The 19,089-nt window shown below is 41.2% G+C and overlaps 1 protein-coding gene across 4 annotated transcripts in view; it reads right to left on the bottom strand.

Annotated features, from left to right (window-relative positions):
- The window catches only part of TTYH1 (tweety family member 1), a 244,927-nt gene that overhangs the window by 74,031 nt on the left and 151,807 nt on the right, over positions 1-19,089 (bottom strand). For all 4 annotated transcript variants that reach the window (XM_073571021.1, XM_073571023.1, XM_073571020.1 and 1 more), the window contains exon 6: positions 7,436-7,508. In XM_073571021.1, coding sequence (XP_073427122.1) covers positions 7,436-7,508 — 73 coding nt within the window. The remainder of the gene's footprint in view (positions 1-7,435; positions 7,509-19,089) is intronic.

A 19,089-nucleotide genomic window follows, 5' to 3' on the forward strand; every position in this document is an offset into this window, starting at 1 on the left:
CCATATCTTTAGTTTATCATGCCTGATACTGATGACAGGTTCTCTTTAAGAAGGACATATTATTAAGGAGTCACAGGTTTCAAGCACTATTGCAAAGAAAAAAAAAGGATCTCTGGTGCCGAAAAGCATCAAAAAGTGCATTGCCTTGTGCACGGTATGAAAACAATAGCTATTTCACAAAAACTTAAGTGTGATCAGCGTACTGTGAAGAGATTTGTGGCTGATACAGAGCACAGATGGGTTTGTGCAGATAAAGGCATGATAAGGAAGGTTTCTGCCAGAAAAATACATCAGATTAAGAGAGCAGCTGCTAAAATATCATTACAAAGCTGTGAACAGATATTTGAAGCTGCTGGTGCCTTTGGAGTCCCGTGGATCTCAAGGTGTAGGATTTTCCAAAGGCTTCCAGTTGTGTGTAAACCTACCATACGGCCACCCCTAAATTGTGTTCACATACAGAAATGATTGCAGTGGACACAAACATACATGAAGACTAATTTAAAAAAAGGTCTTTTTTATTGATGAGTGCAGTGCAACCCTGTGTTACGGACTGGCGGAATGCACCTAATTAAATATACGTAGCGGCTAGGTGCGCTCGCAGTCCGGGGTCCACCGGGCAGAGATGTTAACTGCTGCTGGACAATAACGGATGGGATATGATGGAAGGTAGCCGAACACCGGCGGGTAACCACTGACCCGATGTGAACAGGAATGAACTCTGTTACTGCACAAAGTCCGCCCTTGCAGGCGTAGAGGTCGTAACCTGTTATACCTCACAGGCTACAGCGAGAAGAGCGCTAGTGTGACATCACAGGATGCTGCCCCAAGACACGGGGTCAGCGCCCCTCTAGACCCACTCGCGCACGGAACCGCTACAGCGATGCCAGGGGTATACCCTTAAGGTACACTATGCCCTGTTAACTGTCACAGGGTGCAGTAGACAGTTTCTTACCGCACAGAATGTGTACAGCGCCGCACTGGCGGATGCCACTAACCAGCCTCAGCTTCTAGCTGGAAAGCGCACTAACTGTGCACGGCGCTGCTCTGACGGACGCTGCGGAAAAGCGGTACCGAGGTGCCGTGTGCTGAATGGCGCCCTCAGGCGCTAATATGTAGATGGAGCTGAGAGCACTGCGGCGCTAGGCAATGCCAGTCCTCGATGCTGACTCAGAACTCTAAACCCTACAAACATGCGCATCAAAGGGAGGGGAAATATAATAAGTCATTTACCAGTCTCAGACATCTATCATCAAACACACCACTTAGCAACAAGTCACTACATTAGCGTATGGTCGGGAGGCCATTTTATACCTTTTATAGCTGCAGCCTCCCAGGACCTTCCTGGTGGTCCAACCGGAGCAGCATGACCTCTGACCTCCAATGAGAGGTCATCCCATGGGCATGCTCAGTAGGGGAAAAGCAGGACTTAGTCCCAGGAGCGTCTGCTTGCTGCTGACTCACGCATGATACAATAGTAGAGCCAGAAGGAGCAACCAGACGCCTAGCATTATCCTGGGCAAGGCGCTGGGACTGACGTCTCTGCTGAGCAGTCTCCTCTCCGGCAGGAGAGCAATGGGAGACTGCAGAAGGCAAGGCTCGAGTTCCCTCCTGTGCAGAGGCAGGAACCCGACGCTAACACCCTGGATGGTCTAGATGGATAGAGTAGGGAATGGTTAGTGGATGGCCACCATATTCCAACAAGGCTGTGACGTCAGCAAGGAGGTGGCGGAGTCATGCATTGTGCAGGAATCATGGGGAGAGAGCTGGTAGGCACCTTTAGGGTTCATGAAGGTGTGCAAATTACCCGAGCAATAAATATAAAGTTTCTGACTGACCACTTTCTTCCATGGTGCAAAAAGAACTGTGCCATCTATAGAAAAATCATCTTCATGCCAACAATGACCCATCTCATGCTGCAAAGAATATAGTGTCATTGGCTGCTATGGACATGAAAGGAGAGAAACTCATGGAGTGGTCACCATCCTCCCCTGACCTCAACCCTATTGAGAACATTTGGAATATCCTCAAGCAAAACCTACTAGGGTGGGTGGCCATTCACATCAAAACAGCAGCTCTGGAGGCCATTCTGACATTGTGCAAAGAAATTCAAGCAGAAACTATTAAAAACTCCCAAGTTCAATGGATGCAAGAATTGTGAAGGTGACATCAAAGAAGAAGTCCTATGTAACTTGGCCTGCCATGTTTTTGATTGAAAAAAGCTTTTGATTTCAGTAAATGTGACCTCTCAATCCCGCATATTCAACAAATTTCAATTTTCAGTCCTTTATCCCCCTGGACTGTTCTTTCATTCTCTAATTTCTCAATTCATAGGTAAAAGTGTCATCTTCAGTGAAGAAAGAGTTCTCAGTTACTGAGACAGGAGATACAGTTGGAACTTATAAAGTTCTATGGAGACATGTAAGTGTTGTTGAGAGCTTGCAGCAAAATGTCTATGACTGCCACTGGATCCTCATTCTCCCTGAATTGTTTTGTGAACACTGTCCGACCGACCTGTTCACATATGTGCATGTCACATGTGTTTTTAATCCATTATTTCCTTGCTTATGCATGGTTTGGGAGATCCCCACCCCTCTCTTGTGTGGCATGCACATAAAAAGCTATCTTACACCACGTGCCCACATGAGGAAGTGCCTGTCTTAATCCTGTTCATTTAGGTACTGTTCACATGTTCAGGTTCTAAATACATTAAGGGTTAAGGGTTACCGTGACGAGGTGGAGTAGTTTGGTATACATTTTTTGCAAAAAACATATCGACTAAATACCCTGTATTTGTTATCATCTTTCTACTAGCACTAGCTGACTACTGTTATATTTTTTACTACAGAGTATTTTTGCACGTTTGTCATTCTGTGCTTTCTTTTTGTGTTTCACTCCTTATGTTGTAGCAATTTCTCAGATGGGTTTTTTCTGTTTTTGCAGCTTAAGGATGGCTTGTTTCACCTGCATGGAGAGCTCCTTTGACCGCACATGTTTCCTTCACAGCAAAACCTTCCAAATGAAGCACCACACCGCAAATCAACTCCAGGCCTTTTACCTGCTTAATTGAGAATGACATAACAAAGGGATTGCCCACACCTGTCCATGAAATAGCCTTGGAGTCAATTGTCCAATTACTTTTGGTCTCTTTAAAAACAGGGTGGCACATGTTAAGGAGCTGAAACTCCTAAACTCTTCATCCAGTTTTAATGTGGATACCTACCCTCAAATGAAAGCTGAAAGTCTGAACTTCAACTGCATCTGAAGTGTTTTGTTTAAAATTCATTGTGGTAATGTCTAGAACCAAAATTAGAAAAATGTTGTCTCTGTCCAAATATATATGGTCCTAACTGTAGGAGATATTAATTGGTGCCTATGGAGGTGAACTGTAATTGTAATTTCAGGAGAACTTGCAACCGTATGTCTAAGTCTGCCTTTAGTTCCATAGAACTAAAGAAGCACCAGCTGTCATAACTGTCACCTCCTACCTCAGTAATGGGAAACTCTGTCTTCACAGAAATCAAATTTTACAGATTTTACCAAAAAGTAAGAGTGAAAGATCAATTCAAGAGGAAAAAGAAGCAGATTTCTCTAAAAACATATATTACAAAGTTTTGTACTTTCCTGTATACTTTTAATTTATTAAATAAAAATGAAAATGATGGCGGCTTTTCAATTGATGATTTTCTGTGGTAGTATTTTATTGTTATTTTATTTATTATTAGCATTATTATAATTATTATCATTATCATCATTATTAATGTTATTATCTTCATTATTATCATAATCATCATCATCATCATCATGATGACAATAATAATGATAATACTACTACTACTATTAATTATTATTATTAGTATCATGATTATTGTCATTATTATAATTATTATTATCATTATAATCATTATTAATATTATTGTCATTATCATCATCATCATCATTATTATTATTATTACTATTATTATTGTTATCATAATCATTTATTATTATTATCGTTATCATCATTATTTTTTATTATTATTATTATTATTATTATTATACTATTTTCAGGTGACATTTAAACTGGAAAAAAAAATATTTTGTTGGGGGTGTGAATGATGCCCGAGCTCAATAGGTCCATCACAGTGTCTTGTACTATTGAAAAAGCTGATATGATGTCTGCAGTGTCCAGAAGCCGCATATTTCCCACGTCTCTGCCTTATTATTATTTCTAGGCAGGTAAGAAGCATGGACATCGCATCCCAATGAACGGAACTGACGAGGCCTTCCTGGATTCTATAGCTATGCGCTCTCTGCGTGCCGGAGAACATCTCATCCCGCTGTTTTCCCAATTGGCTGAGCAGACGAGCGCTTTCACAGTTCAGTATGCATTGACTGAAAGCACCTTCGTTTTTACTATTCCCATGATAGTAATAAACTTGAACTCTGGACCCATAGGGAGTTAAACATGGCTCGCGGGCGGAGAGGCAGAGGAGGTGTCTGTGAAATGGGCAACGTGATTCTGGTTCAGTAGGACTACATTCATACCTAGTTTTTGAAGCTAATTAAGGCTGACAGATGTGACAGAGGGCGAGGGATGGGGGGGAACCACTGACCCAGCACATAAAACAGACCAATTAAATTATTTCGCTTCACCGAATTTGATGGGCAAGCGGGCAGGACGGAGCGGAGAATGAAGGCGGGAGGACCCTTCAGCAGAGAGCAAATGAAAGACACGGCACAGTTGCCGACAATTGATACAGAGATTTTGACTTATATCGCCGTTGCAGAGGACACCCCAGGAGGTTGTCTTCAAGGGAGAAGCTGCCTTGATTCCATAGACTTTGATTGTCTCTGACATGAATCCGAGAATATGTAGAAAGTGAGCATCACCATACATAATTACCGAAAATATTCCGTTGGGGTACATAGAGGGGTGGTCTGCACCCCAGAGCCCCACTGTAAAATTGTGATGGTTGATGGCTTCGCATGGGAGGGGGATTTAGGCTTCCTACAGTATCTGGAACTGAATGGGAACTTTAACTCAGCACCTCCTTGGCGGACACAGACAGAAGAAGGCCAGTGTGCCAGAACAGAATATGGGCCCATTACAGTCCAAGGCACCTGCTTTGGAGGTAGAAGTGTCCAGCTTACTTTTCGGCCTCCTGTGCAGCTGTATAGGTTGCACCAATGATATGTTCTCCTGCACCCCTATAACTAGTTATACCCGGCATATTACACAGACAGAATCTGCGCGTAACATTCCATGTTGTAGGAAAAACTCTCCCTTGCTTAAAACTCACTGAATTACCAAAATTTTTGTAACGCTACCTTCAACTGGATCTTATCAATTAGATGAACAGTAGTTACAAATAACAATGCTATACGTAGAATGTATGGACAAATGTGTCTTACACCCGACGGGTGGTCACTGCTCACTTATTAGTGTCGAATGTGTTAGTGTTGTCCGGCCTTGGGTAAGTGGTGGGGTAAAAAGTACTACATATCTGAGCACTGTCTCCATTAGTCTCCTCTTTTCCTTTGGTCATATATTGTCTCGTATTACAATTAAAACGTAAAAATCTATATCATTTTTGGTGTGTCTCAGAGATCAGCCTTGTGCAGCCTCCTCCTCCTCGCTATTCAGTCCGTCACTGTGTAAGATAACTGGCTGCAGCAGGACCCTCCCTCCCATCCTGTCTGCAGCCGACATGTAACTGGCTGCAGCAGGAGCCTCCCCTCATCCTGTCTGCAGCAGACATGTAACTGGCTGCAGCAGGAGCCTCCTCCCATCCTGTCTGCAGCAGGCAGGTAGCTGGCTGCAGCAAGAGCCTCCCCCCAGGCAGAAGATTTCTAACACCTAAGCTCTTCCTCTTCTACAAGTCACCAGCTGAAGATTGGATGAATAAGTGGGAGATAAAACTCTTTGTTCTCCGCAGGATTTCTACAAATTGAATATTTCAGGATCAGAAAATGCTACAGACTAGCCAACAGTGAGGACAATTATTTTTCTTGTTAAATTTCATCAATTATATCTTTATATCATGATAAAGGTTGAAATTATGGAGTGGGTGAATAACAATGGACCATTAAATTGGAGTGCTGCCTACTCTCTATTTCAGCATTTTAACTTCTTCCTGACATTGAACCAACTGGTAAGTCCAATGTCTTAGGCCTGTTTCACACTTCAGTTTTCTGTGTCAGTTAAAATCCGCCAAAAAGGCAGAAAAGCGGATCCGTTCCTAACTGATGTGAACGGATGCCACCGGATCCGTTTTTTCGACGGATCCGCCTAATGAAGAATGAGAGAGAGAGAGAGAGAAATTTTTTTTCGTCCGCCAGAAAGGATTTCAGGGTTAACTTCCCGGCTGACTTCCTTTCTCTGGGCATGCGCACTGTAAAATGGCGGATCCACAAAAAACCGGATCCAACGGATGGCCATCCGTCAAGATTCGCCGGTAATGCAACTCAATGGGGGAAAAAACGGATCCGCCAAAAAAATGGCGGATTTTGACTGATGGTCAAAAACGGAAGTGTGAAACAGGCCGTATAGAGAAGGCCCATACCATACCCAGCATACACCGGCTGTGTGACACAGCCAACATCTGCTTGTAATTGCACCAATCTGAGTTAAGCTCTTATTGCTGCTCTTCACGCCTCTGTAAGTCTCCAAAAGGACTAAAAAATAGTAAAAAAGATATATAAAAAATCAGATCACCTCCTTTTTTATTCATTAAAAATAAAGAAAAAATGTAAATAATAAACATATTTCATATTCTTACGCCCGTAAAAAAAGTCTGATCTATCAAAATATAAAATTAATTATAAACCCATATGGAAGAAGTTAAAAAAGAACATAGTCTACCCTTGAGAAGTTAGTGCTGTGAGTTAAATATTATTATTATTATTATTATAGCGCCATTTTTTCCATGGCGCTATATATGTCATGAATCCTATGGTAAATTAAAGTGTACCTGTCATTTCAAGTCACTTTCAGTATAAGCTGTCCTGTGTGGTGTTCATGAAGAATAAAACAATTTGTGGATGTTAAATGACTTGTATCTTGCCGTTTTCACCAGTTTTCCCCTCTGCATGCTCTATCTGTAATTTTCCGTTCTCTTTCAGCTTCTGGGAGGAGATGAGCTGCTATGATGTCTATGAGATGTATTGGGATGTCCATGGCAGAAATGATGCATTCCTGGTTATTATGAGTCTTCACACAAGGATATAGTTTTAAGGCTGCAAATAGTTTATTGTTCAACGAGTTTCAGCCAGAACTTTTTCCTCCGTAAAACATTTTACATAAGTGTAAATGTAAAAAAAAAAAATTGGAATTTTTCATCTTTTTAATCTCTCTGCAAAAAGTGTGTAATACTGCAATATAGCAAACCTTTTATCATAGCAGATTACGGTAGATCGTATAATGCGTACACTCAATGCTAAATGCAGGAAAACCTACCACCGCTGTGGCCATCTCTAGTCCCATCGATCCCCAGCTGAGCAAAAGTACAAAGAAGCTGACCACTGTCATTCTGTAGGGAGAGATTAATACAGAATAATGTCATCTAGATATCATTAAGAAGTTTATTAGGGCATTATTGCTATATTGTAAGGTAGTTATATAATATCCCGCGGGATAGTATAAAATGTGCACCAGTCAACATTTTTGGAATTCATAACCAGACGACTTCCCGGTAGTTCTCTAAATGAAAAATGATGACAACCATGAGCATAAAAAATGGAGAAAGATGCAAGTAGAAAAAAAATAGCTTTATGAGCCTACGCGTTTCGAACCAATATTAATACATGGTTTTAGTCATGGCTAAAGATATTATAATACTTTATGCCACGACTAAGAATTATTTAATAATATCAGTTATATCATAATATCTTTAGCCACGACTAAGAACCATTAAGTAATATCGGTTCAAAACGCGTTGGAACATAAGACTATTTTATTTTACTTTTTTATCATGTTGGAGTTTAATATTATGAGATGAAGAATTCAGAATTTTTTTTTCAAGAGCTGGAACTTCCTTGAAGCGCTTCCTAAAGCACGTGCCCCAATTTGAAGAATTTGATTCAAAATCGTCAATGAAAACCACCAGCCAAAAAAAGAAAAGTGACAAAAAAAATTCCTTCAAATGATGAATGATACCCACAGAGTCTTGAAATCCTCATCATCTTTTACATAAACGAGCATTTACACTCTATTTTTTTGGGGAGCGAGCATCTGGAGTGCTCACTTCCTGATAGTTGGCCATTGTAAACAGATTGCCAGTCACCTGACGAATGAGCAAAATGCTCATTCATGGGATGAAATTAATTTTAAGCTTACTTAAAAAAACACAATTCTCTTGTGTAAAAAGGAGATATGCTTCCGAGAACAATGACAGCCTACGAACACAGAAGGATAATCACAATTCTCGGCAGTACATTGTCCTGTGTAAACAGGTGATACGCTGCCGAAAACAATGACAGCTTATGAGCACAGAACATTTTTCCTGTGTGTATCAGAAGCTTGGTCTCTTCGTCTAAACAGGCTACTAAATAACCGTTGATCAGCAAACAGAGCTGAATGGTGGCCATTGCCAGCCGCAGGTCGCCTAATGTAAATGCACCCTTAGCCAATGAAAGAAATCACATTTTGAGGACTCTCACTATTTTTCTTTGCCATCTACATAGCTGTCTTTGTCTTTTTCTATGAGTAAATTAGATATATCAGATTCAATCACCTTCCTAATTCAAGGCGAGACCATTTCTGATTGTCACAAAAATTTGTAGCTCAACAATGTTCTAGAAGGGTGGTCTTCTCAAAGTCAATGTCCTTTTAGCTATATGGGGCTATATAGAGGGCAATGAAGGAGGTCATCTGGTAGTATATAGTAAAGGGTATTAGGTGGCGTGGATGCTTCCTATAGGCTGTCTATCCTATCCCTTCACTACTACAGTGACCAACATGATACATGCCTACAAGACACATTCTACAGTGCAACATTTGGGGTTGCAGCTAATAGACGCTCCAGGCAACAGTTACACGTCAGAGACTTATGTCCAGGAAATTAATAGGATGCAAGTCATCAACTCTTGGTGAAACAGAAAAACGAACGTGTCGATTGTTACATGTCACAACATCCATTTAATAATCCAATAATTCTTAGCCCGCAGATACTTGATGGGACATGAGTCTAATTGGTTTAGAAGAGAAAACTCAGCAAAAAAGCCTTGTCATTACACTGATGTGGGTAAGTAATGGCCAGGATGGTTAGTCATAATTAAGTTCAGCTCTTTATACTTAAAAATTACATTTTAGAGAAATCCCTTTTACTGGATGAGGGGATATTGGCCAGATCAATAGTAATCATGATAGTTTGCAGGGAGTGATAGGACTGGGAATGTCCATGCTAAGCACATTAGGGGATTAGAATATTAGATGGAGCCAAGGTAGATAGATAGTGTTAATGTCCAAGCTTGGCTAGGCAAGACTCCAAGAGTGGACCCTCTGGACCGTGGCACCGAGGGGTCCCTGAGCGAGCAACCAGGTGGAGCCGACCCCTATACAGGGATCGTTAGGAGCAGGCCCAGAGGTTCGAATACCACAGTAGCCGGTACCAAGAGGGGAGGCTCGGGATGGACTGGAGTAGGACTATGTGCGAGGTACCACGGAGCACCAGGACAGAGTAGGACACGGGTGGAGAAACTGGGGCAGGATGAGAGGAGGTAGGCACGTACAGCAGGACGGAGCAGGGACACAGGTGGCAGGATCGGAGTAGGACGGCAGGAGGTAGACACGGACAGCAGCAGGGAGAAAGGGCACAGGTGGCAGGATCGGAGTCGGACGGCAGGAGGTAGACACGGACAGCAGGACGGAGCAAGGGCACAGGTGGCAGGACTGGAGTAGGATGGCTGGAGGTAGGCACGGGCAGCAGGACGGCAGGAAACAGGCACGGGCCGCAGGACGGAGCAGGGAACAGCAACGGGCAGCAGGATGGAGCAGGGACAGCAGGGAGTCAAGCACAGGAGAGTGATGAGCACAGATGCACATGAAAAGGACCTATTTTGCGGTTTAAACACAAGGATCAGGCGCCTCCATTACAGGAGGGCGGCTGAAATACCCTAGGACAGCCTCCCATTGGTCAGGCGGTGCTTCCGGGTCAGGGCACCGCTGGGGCACAAGGAGGTGGAGGGAGACGTGGCCGCGGCCTACGGCTCATGCGCATAGCATGCAGTGACGCCGTCGGCCGCGCACCAGTCAGATGAAGACGCCTTGGCTGTCAGGAGGTGAGAGGCTGCGGCGCAGGAACGAGGAGGTGAGTAGACAGGGGCGCGACGGGGGCCGTGACAGATAGATAATAATAATAGTTATAATAGTTAGATAGATAATAGAAAGATAGACAGATAGATAGATAATAGATAGATAATAGAAAATAGATTGATGATAAATAGATAGATATATAAAAGATAAATAGATAGATATATAAATAATATATAGATCATAGATAGATAATAGATGGATCATAGATAGATAGAAAATAGATAATAAATAGATAACAGATATATAGAAAATAGATAGATAGGAGATAGATAGATAGTAGACAGATATTAGATACATAACAGATATATACAAAACCTAAAAGAGACAAAATGAGCAAATACCCTGCTGTAATTAAATAAGCAAAAAGTGAAAGTGCATTTAAATAACACAGAGTTCTTAGTAATACTGTTTTTGTTCAAAAATAGCTTAAAAGCCATCCCACCGTCGACAAGGTGATTCTGTTCGAGACAGTCCTACACTGTCTAATTACTGCAGGGTTTTTGCTTATTTTGTCTCTTGTAGGTTTTGAATGTTTTATGGCCAATGGGAACATGCGTTTATGTGCTGCATGTGTACCAACTTAGACCATGCTCAATTTTTGTGTTTTTTCTTTGTATTTTTGGATTCTGTGCCAGCCGGGGTGTGGCCTCCCTCTTCTGAGCTGGAAATTGTATTTAAAAGCTTCTCCAGACTGATGTCCACCAGTTGGGACCTGATCCTTTTGTCTGCCCTTATTCACACATTGAGGTCAACTCTGAAACATGGTAAGGTTTTTAATATTAGACAGTGTAGGATCATCCTGATCAGAGTCACCTTGCCGACAGTGGGAGGGCTTTTATGCTATTTCTGATCAAAAACAGTATTACTAAGAACTCTGTGTTATTTAAATGCACTTTTTCTTTTTACTTACCATATATACTTGTGTATAAGCCAAGATTTACAGCCCATTTTTTGGGCTGAAAGTCCCCCTCTCGGCTTATACCTGGGGGTCGGCGGGGGAGAGGGAGCGGGGGTGTCAGAGATCATACTGATCCCCCTGATGCGTCTCTGCAGCCCCCCCGCTTCTCCTACGGCCTCCCTTCCTTCAGCGGTCACATGGTACCGCTCATTAAAATCATGAATATGTGCATATTTATGAGTTTAATGAGCGGTACCACGTGACCGCTGCAGGAAGGAAGGGAGAGCTTAGGAGAAGCCGGGCTGCAGAGACCGCGCCAGGACGGGATAAGTATATTTGATATTCACCTGTCCCCATTCCCACGCTGCTCACCGCTGTCTGCTGCATCCTGTGTCAGTGACGTTTAGCCAGCAGAGGGCGCGATGATGTGGTTAGTGCGCGCTGCGTCCTCTGCTGGCTGAACAGTCACTGGCACAGGATGCAGCAGACAGCGGTGAGCAGCGATGGACCCAGGACAGGTGAATATCTCAGGTGACGGGTCCTGAGCGAGGGGCGACACTGACACCTGGCCCCCAGCGAGGAGAGGTGAGTATGGCATTTTTTTTTTGCAGCAGCAGCATATGGGGGCATAATATATGGAGAATTTTATGGGGGCAGCATATAGGGGCATAGTCTATGGGGCAGCATATGGGTGCATAGTCTATGGGGCAGCATATGGGGGCATATTCTATGGAGCAGAATATGGGGGCGTATTCTATGGGGCAGCATATGGGGGCATATTCTATGGGGCAGCATATGAGGGGAATATTCTATGGAGCAGCATATGGGGGCAGCATATGGGGGCATATTCTATGGATCAACATATGGGGCATATTCTATGGAGCAGCATATGGGGGCATATTCTATGGAACAGCATATGGGGGCATAATCTATGGGGCAGCATATGGGGACATATTCTAGGAAGCAAAATATGGGGGCATATTCTATGGGGAAGCATATGGGGGCATATTCTATGGGGCAGCATATGGGGCATATTCTATGGGGCAGCATATGAGGGCATAATCTATGGAGCAGCATATGGGGGCATATTCCATGGAGCAGCATATGGGGGCATATTCCAAGGAGCAGCATATGGGGGCATAATCTATGGAGCAGCATATGGGGGCATATTCTATGGGACAGCATTTGGGGGCATATTCTATGGGGCAGCATATGGGGCATATTCTATGGGGCAGCATATGGGGGCATATTCTATGGAGCAGCATAAGGGGGCATAGTCTATGGAGCATCATGTGGGGGCATATTCTATGGAGCAGCATATGGGGGCATAATCTATGGAGCATCTTATGGGGCATAATCTATCTAGCATTTTATGGAGCATCTTATGGGGGAATAATCTATGGAGCATTTTATGGGGGCATAATCTATGGAGCATCTTATGAGGCATATTCTGTGGAGCATCTTATGGGGCCATAACCTTTATGGAGCATTATGTGGGGCATATCATTCTATGGAGCATCTTATGGGGCCATCATTAACCTTTGTGCAGAATTATATGGGGCGTATTTTGTATGCAGCATCTTATGGGGCCATCATGAACTGTATGGAGCATTATATGGGGCTCCTGATTCAATATGGATATTCAAAAACATTTAACCTACTGATGTCTCAATTAATTTTACTTTTATTGGTATCTATTTTTATTTTTGAAATCTACCAGTAGCTGCTGCATTTTCCACCCTAGGCTTATACATGAGTCAATAAGTTTTCCCAGTTTTTTGTGGCAAAATTAGGTGGGTCGGCTTATACTCAGGTCGGCTTATACACGAGTATATACGGTATTTAATTACAGCAAGGTTTTTGCTTATTTTGTCTCATGTAGGTTTTGTATGTTTTATTGCCAATGTGAACATGCGTTTATGTGCTGCATGTATACCAACTTAGACCAAGCTCAATTTTTGTGTTTTTTTTATAATAGACATATAATACATAGATAATAGATAAATAGATAGATAATAGATAGATAAATAGATAATAGATAAATAATAGATAGATAGACAGATAGATCATAGATAGATAATAGATAAATAGATATATAGATATTAGATAGATAGGAGATAGATAATAGATAGATGTGGGATAGATAGATAGACAATAGATAACAGATAGATACAGTATATACAGTTGTGACCAAAAGTATTGACACCCCTGCAATTCTGTCAGATAATACTCAGTTTCTTCCTGAAAATGATTGCAAACACAAATTCTTTGGTATTATCTTCATTTAATTTGTCTTAAATGAAAAAACACAAAAGAGAATGAAGCAAAAAGCAAAACATTGATCATTTCACACAAAACTCCAAAAATGGGCCAGACAATAGTATTGGCACCCTCAGCCTAATACTTGGTTGCACAACCTTTAGCCAAAATAACTGCGATCAACCGCTTCCGGTAACCATCATTGAGTTTCTTACAATGCTCTGCTGGAATTTTAGACCATTCTTCTTTGGCAAACTGCTCCAGGTCCCTGATATTTGAAGGGTGCCTTCTCCAAACTACCATTTTTAGATCTCACCACAGGTGTTCTATGGGATTCAGGTCTGGACTCATTGCTGGCCACCTTAGAAGTCTCCAGTGCTTTCTCTCAAACCATTTTCTAGTGCTTTTTGAAGTATGTTTTGGGTCATTGTCCTGCTGGAAGCCCCATGACCTCTGAGGGAGACCCAGCTTTCTCACACTGGGCCCTACATTATGCTGCAAAATTTGTTGGTAGTCTTCAGACTTCATAATGCCATGCACACGGTCAAGCAGTCCAGTGCCAGAGGCAGCAAAGCAACCCCAAAACATCAGGGAACCTCAGCCATGTTTGACTGTAGGGACCGTGTTCTTTTCTTTGAATGCCTCTTTCTTTCTCCTGTAAACTCTATGGTGATGCCTTTGCCCAAAAAGCTCTACTTTTGTCTCATCTGACCAGAGAACATTCTTCCAAAACGTTTTAGGCTTTTTCAGGTAAGTTTTGGCAAACTCCAGCCTGGCTTTCTTATGTCTTGGGGTAAGAAGTGGGGTCTTCCTGGATCTCCTACCATACAGTCCCTTTTCATTCAGACGCCGACGGATAGTATGGGTTGACACTGTTGTACCCTCGGACTGCAGGGCAGCTTGAACTTGTTTGGATGTTAGTCGAGGTTCTTTATCCAACATCCGCACAATCTTGCGTTGAAATCTCTTGTCAATTTTTCTTTTCCGTCCACATCTAGGGAGGTTAGCCACAGTGCCATGGTTTTAAAGGGAATCTGTCACCCTTTTTTGAGATATCATATAATGATATCATTCAATTGTGTGTCACATAAGGATTTTCTTAGTACTTTTGCTTCCCCCTGACCCCGCACCTTTCATGCATAAATACCTTGTTTATATCGGTTCAGATGTATGTAAACTGCCGCTGTCCGGTCCGATGGGCGGGGCTTATTCAATTGCTCCCCCATCCCTGCCTTGCTCTACACAAGAAGAAATGCATAGAGCAAAACAGTGAGGGGGGAGCAGGTGAATATGCCCCGCCCAGCAGACCGGACAGCGGCAGTTTACATACATCTGAACCGATATAAACAATGTATTTATGCATGAAAGGTGCGTTGTCAGGGGGAAGCAAAAGTACTAAGAGAATCCTTATGTGACACACAATTGAATGATATCATTACATGATATCTCAAAAAAGGGGTGACAGATTCCCTTTAAACTTCTTGATGACACTGCGCACGGTAGACACAGGAACATTCAGGTCTTTGGAGATGGACTTGTAGCCTTGACATTGCTCATGCTTCCTCACAATTTGGTTTCTCAAGTCCTCAGACAGTTCTTTGGTCTTCTTTCTTTTCTCCATGCTCAATGTGGTACACACAAGGACACAGGGCAGAGGTTGAGTCAACTTTAATCCATGTCAACTGGCTGCAAGTGTGATTTAGTTATTGCCAACACCTGTTAGGTGCCACAGGTAAGTTACAGGTGTTAATTACACAAATTAGAGAAGCATCACATGATTTTTTGAACAGTGCCAATAATTTTGTCCACCCTCTTTTTTTATGTTTGGTGTGGAATTATATCCAATTTGGCTTTAGGACAATTCTTTTTGTGTTTTTTCATTTAAGACAAATTAAATGAAGATAATAATACCAAAGAATTTGTGTTTGCAATCATTTTCAGGAAGAAACTGAGTATTATCTGACAGAATTGCAGGGGTGTCAATACTTTTGGCCACAACTGTAAATAATAGATAGATAGATAGATAGATAATAGTTAGATATATGATAGATAGATAGATAATATATAAATAATAGATAGATAATAGATATATATATATATAGATAGGAGACAAATAGATAGATAATAGATATATAGATAATAGATAGGAGATAGATAGAGAGATCGATAGATAGAAAATAGATAGATTCTAGGTACGTAATAGATAGACATATAATAGATAGATAAATAATAGATAGATATTTGGGCGGGGATATTGCGGCGTGCAATATTATTCGGCCACTTTAACTTAGTGCTTTGTTTCATCTGACCAGAGCACCTTCTTCCACATGTTTGGTGTGTCTCCCAGGTGGCTTGCTGCAAACTTTAAATGACACTTTTTGTGGATAGCTTTGAGAAATAACTTTCTTCTCGACACTCTTCCATAAAGGCCAGATTTGTGCAGTGTACGACTGATTGTTGTCCTATGGACAGACTGTCCCACCTCAGCTGTAGATCTCTGCAGTTCATCCAAAGTGATCATGGGCCTCTTGGCTGCATCTCTGATCAGTCTTCTCCTTGTTTGAGATGAAAGTTTAGAGGGACGGCCGGGTCTTGGCAGGTCCTTCCATTTCAATATGATCGCTTGCACAGTGCTCCTTGGGAAGTTTAAAGTTTTGGAAATCATTTTGTATCCAAATCCAGCTTTAAACTTCTCCACAACAGTATCACAGACCTGCCTGTTGTGTTCCTTGGTCTTCATGATGCTCTCTGTGCATCAAACAGAACCCTGAGACTATCACAGAGTAGGTGCATTTATACGGAGACTTTATTACACACAGGGGGATTATATTTATCATCATTAGTCATTTAGGACAACATCGGATCATTCAGAGATGCACAATGAACTTCTGGAGTGAGTTTGCTGCATTGAAAGTAAAGGGGCCGAATAATATCGCACGCCCCACTTTTCAGTTTTTGAATTTCCACAAAGATTTAAAATAACCAATAAATTTCGATCAACTTCACAATTGTGTCCCACTTGTTGTTGATTCTTCACCAAAAAATTACATTTGGTATCTTTATGTTTGAAGTATGATATGTGGGAAAAGGTTGAAAAATTCCAGGGGGCCGAATACTTTCGCAAGGCATTGTAGATAGATAGAGATTAAATAGATAAATAGATGATAGATAGATAATAGATAGATAATAGATTGATGATAGATAGATAATAGATAATAGATAGATAGATAATAGCTGTATAGATATATAACAGATAGATAATAGATAGATAGATAGATAGATGTGGGATAGATAGATAATAGATAGATAATAGATAACAGATAGATACAGTATATAAATAATAGATAGATAGATAATAGTTAGATAGCTATATGATAGATAGATAGATAAATAATAGATAGATAATAGATATATAGATATATATAGATAGGAGATAAACAGATAATAGATATATAGATTATAGATAGGAGATAGAGAGATCGATAGATAGATAATAGATAGATAGATTCTAGGTACGTAATAGATAGATAGATAGATACATAATAGATAGATAATAGATAAATAATAGATAGATAGATAGGTATTTGGGCGGGGATATTGCGGCGTGCAATATTATTTGGCCCCTTTAACTTAATACTTTGTTGCGCCACCTTTTGCTGCGATTACAGCTGCAAGTCACTTGGGGTATGTCTCTATCAGTTTTGTACATCGAGAGACTGAAATTCTTGCCCATTCTTCCTTGGCTAACAGCTTGAGCTCAGTGAGGTTTGATGGAGATCGTTTGGGAACAGCAGATTTCAGCTCTTTCCACAGATTCTCGATTGGATTCAGGTCTGGACTTTGACTTGGCCATTCTAACACCTGGATACGTTTATTTGTGAACCATTCTATTGTAGATTTTGCTTTATGTTTGGGATCATTGTCTTGTTGGAAGACAAAACTCCCTCCCAGTCTCAGGTCTTTTGCAGACTCCAACAGGTTTTCTTCAAGAATGGTCCTGTATTTGGCTCTATTCATCATCCCATCAATTTTAACCATCTTCCCTGTCCCTGCTGAAGAAAAGCAGGCCCAAACCATGATGCTGCCACCACCATGTTTGACAGTGGGGATGGTGTGTTCAGGGTGATGAGCTGTGTTGCCTTTATGCCAAACATATCATTTGGCATTGTTGCCAAAAAGTTCAATTTTTGTTTCATCTGACCAGAGCACCTTCTTCCACATGTTTGGTGTGTCTCCCAGGTGGCTTGCTGCAGACTTTAAATGACACTTTTTGTGGATAGCTTTGAGAAATGGCTTTCTTCTTGCCACTCTTCCATAAAGGCCAGATTTGTGCAGTGTACGACTGATTGTTGTCCTATGGACAGACTGTCCCACCTCTGCTGTAGATCTCTGCAGTTCATCCAGAGTGATCATGGGCCTCTTGGCTGCATCTCTAATCAGTCTTCTCCTTGTTTGAGATGAAAGTTTAGAGGGACGGCCGGGTCTTGGTAAATTTGCAGTGGTATGATACTCTTTCCATTTCAATATGATCGCTTGCACAGTGCTCCTTGGGATGTTTAAAGTTTTGGAAATCATTTTGTATCCAAATCTGGCTTTAAACTTCTCCACAACAGTATCACAGACCTGCCTGTTGTGTTCCTTGGTCTTCATGATGCTCTCTGTGCATCAAACAGAACCCTGAGACTATCACAGAGCAGGTGCATTTATTGCGGCGTGCAATATTATTCGGCCCCTTTAACTTAATGCTTTGTTTCATCTGACCAGAGCACCTTCTTCCACATGTTTGGTGTGTCTCCTAGGTGGCTTGCTGCAAACTTTAAATGACACTTTTTGTGGATAGCTTTGAGAAATAACTTTCTTCTCGACACTCTTCCATAAAGGCCAGATTTGTGCAGTGTACGACTGATTGTTGTCCTATGGACAGACTGTCCCACCTCAGCTGCAGATCTCTGCAGTTCATATACTGAGACTTGATTACACACAGGTGAATTATATTTATCATCATTAGTCATTTAGGACAACATTGGATCATTCAGAGATCCACAATGAACTTCTGGAGTGAGTTTGCTGCATTGAAAGTAAAGTGGCCAAATAATATTGCACGCCCCACTTTTCAGTTTTTGAATTTCCACAAAAATTTAAAATAACCAATAAATTTCGATCAACTTCACAATTGTGTCCCACTTGTTGTTGATTCTTCACCAAAAAATTACTTTTGGTATCTTTATGTTTGAAGTATGATATGTGGGAAAAGGTTGAAAAGTTCCAGGGGGCCAAATAATTTTGCAAGGCATTGTAGATAGAAATTTAATAGATAGATAAATAGGTGATATATAATAGATAGATGATAGATAGATAGATAGATAGATAGATAGATAGATAGATAGATAGATAATAGATAGCTAATAGCTGTATAGATACTGTATATAACAGATAGATAATAGATAGATAAATAGATGAGAGTTTGGGGACTTTTTTTATTTTATGTCTTTTAGATAAGTTCTAGAATTCTTTTTATTGTTACCACTGGCCGCTGTGATACATATGTACTGACTCTTCAATGTACACACTGTACAATATTTCATTGGTAAAAAAAACTTTTTGTAATAAATAGAAGAAAACAATATTCTGTTTCCCATAA

The sequence above is a fragment of the Dendrobates tinctorius genome, unplaced genomic scaffold (assembly GCF_039654945.1).
Source record: "Dendrobates tinctorius isolate UK_male_01 unplaced genomic scaffold, ASM3965494v1 ptg000028l, whole genome shotgun sequence".
NCBI classification, from domain to species: Eukaryota; Metazoa; Chordata; class Amphibia; order Anura; family Dendrobatidae; genus Dendrobates; species Dendrobates tinctorius.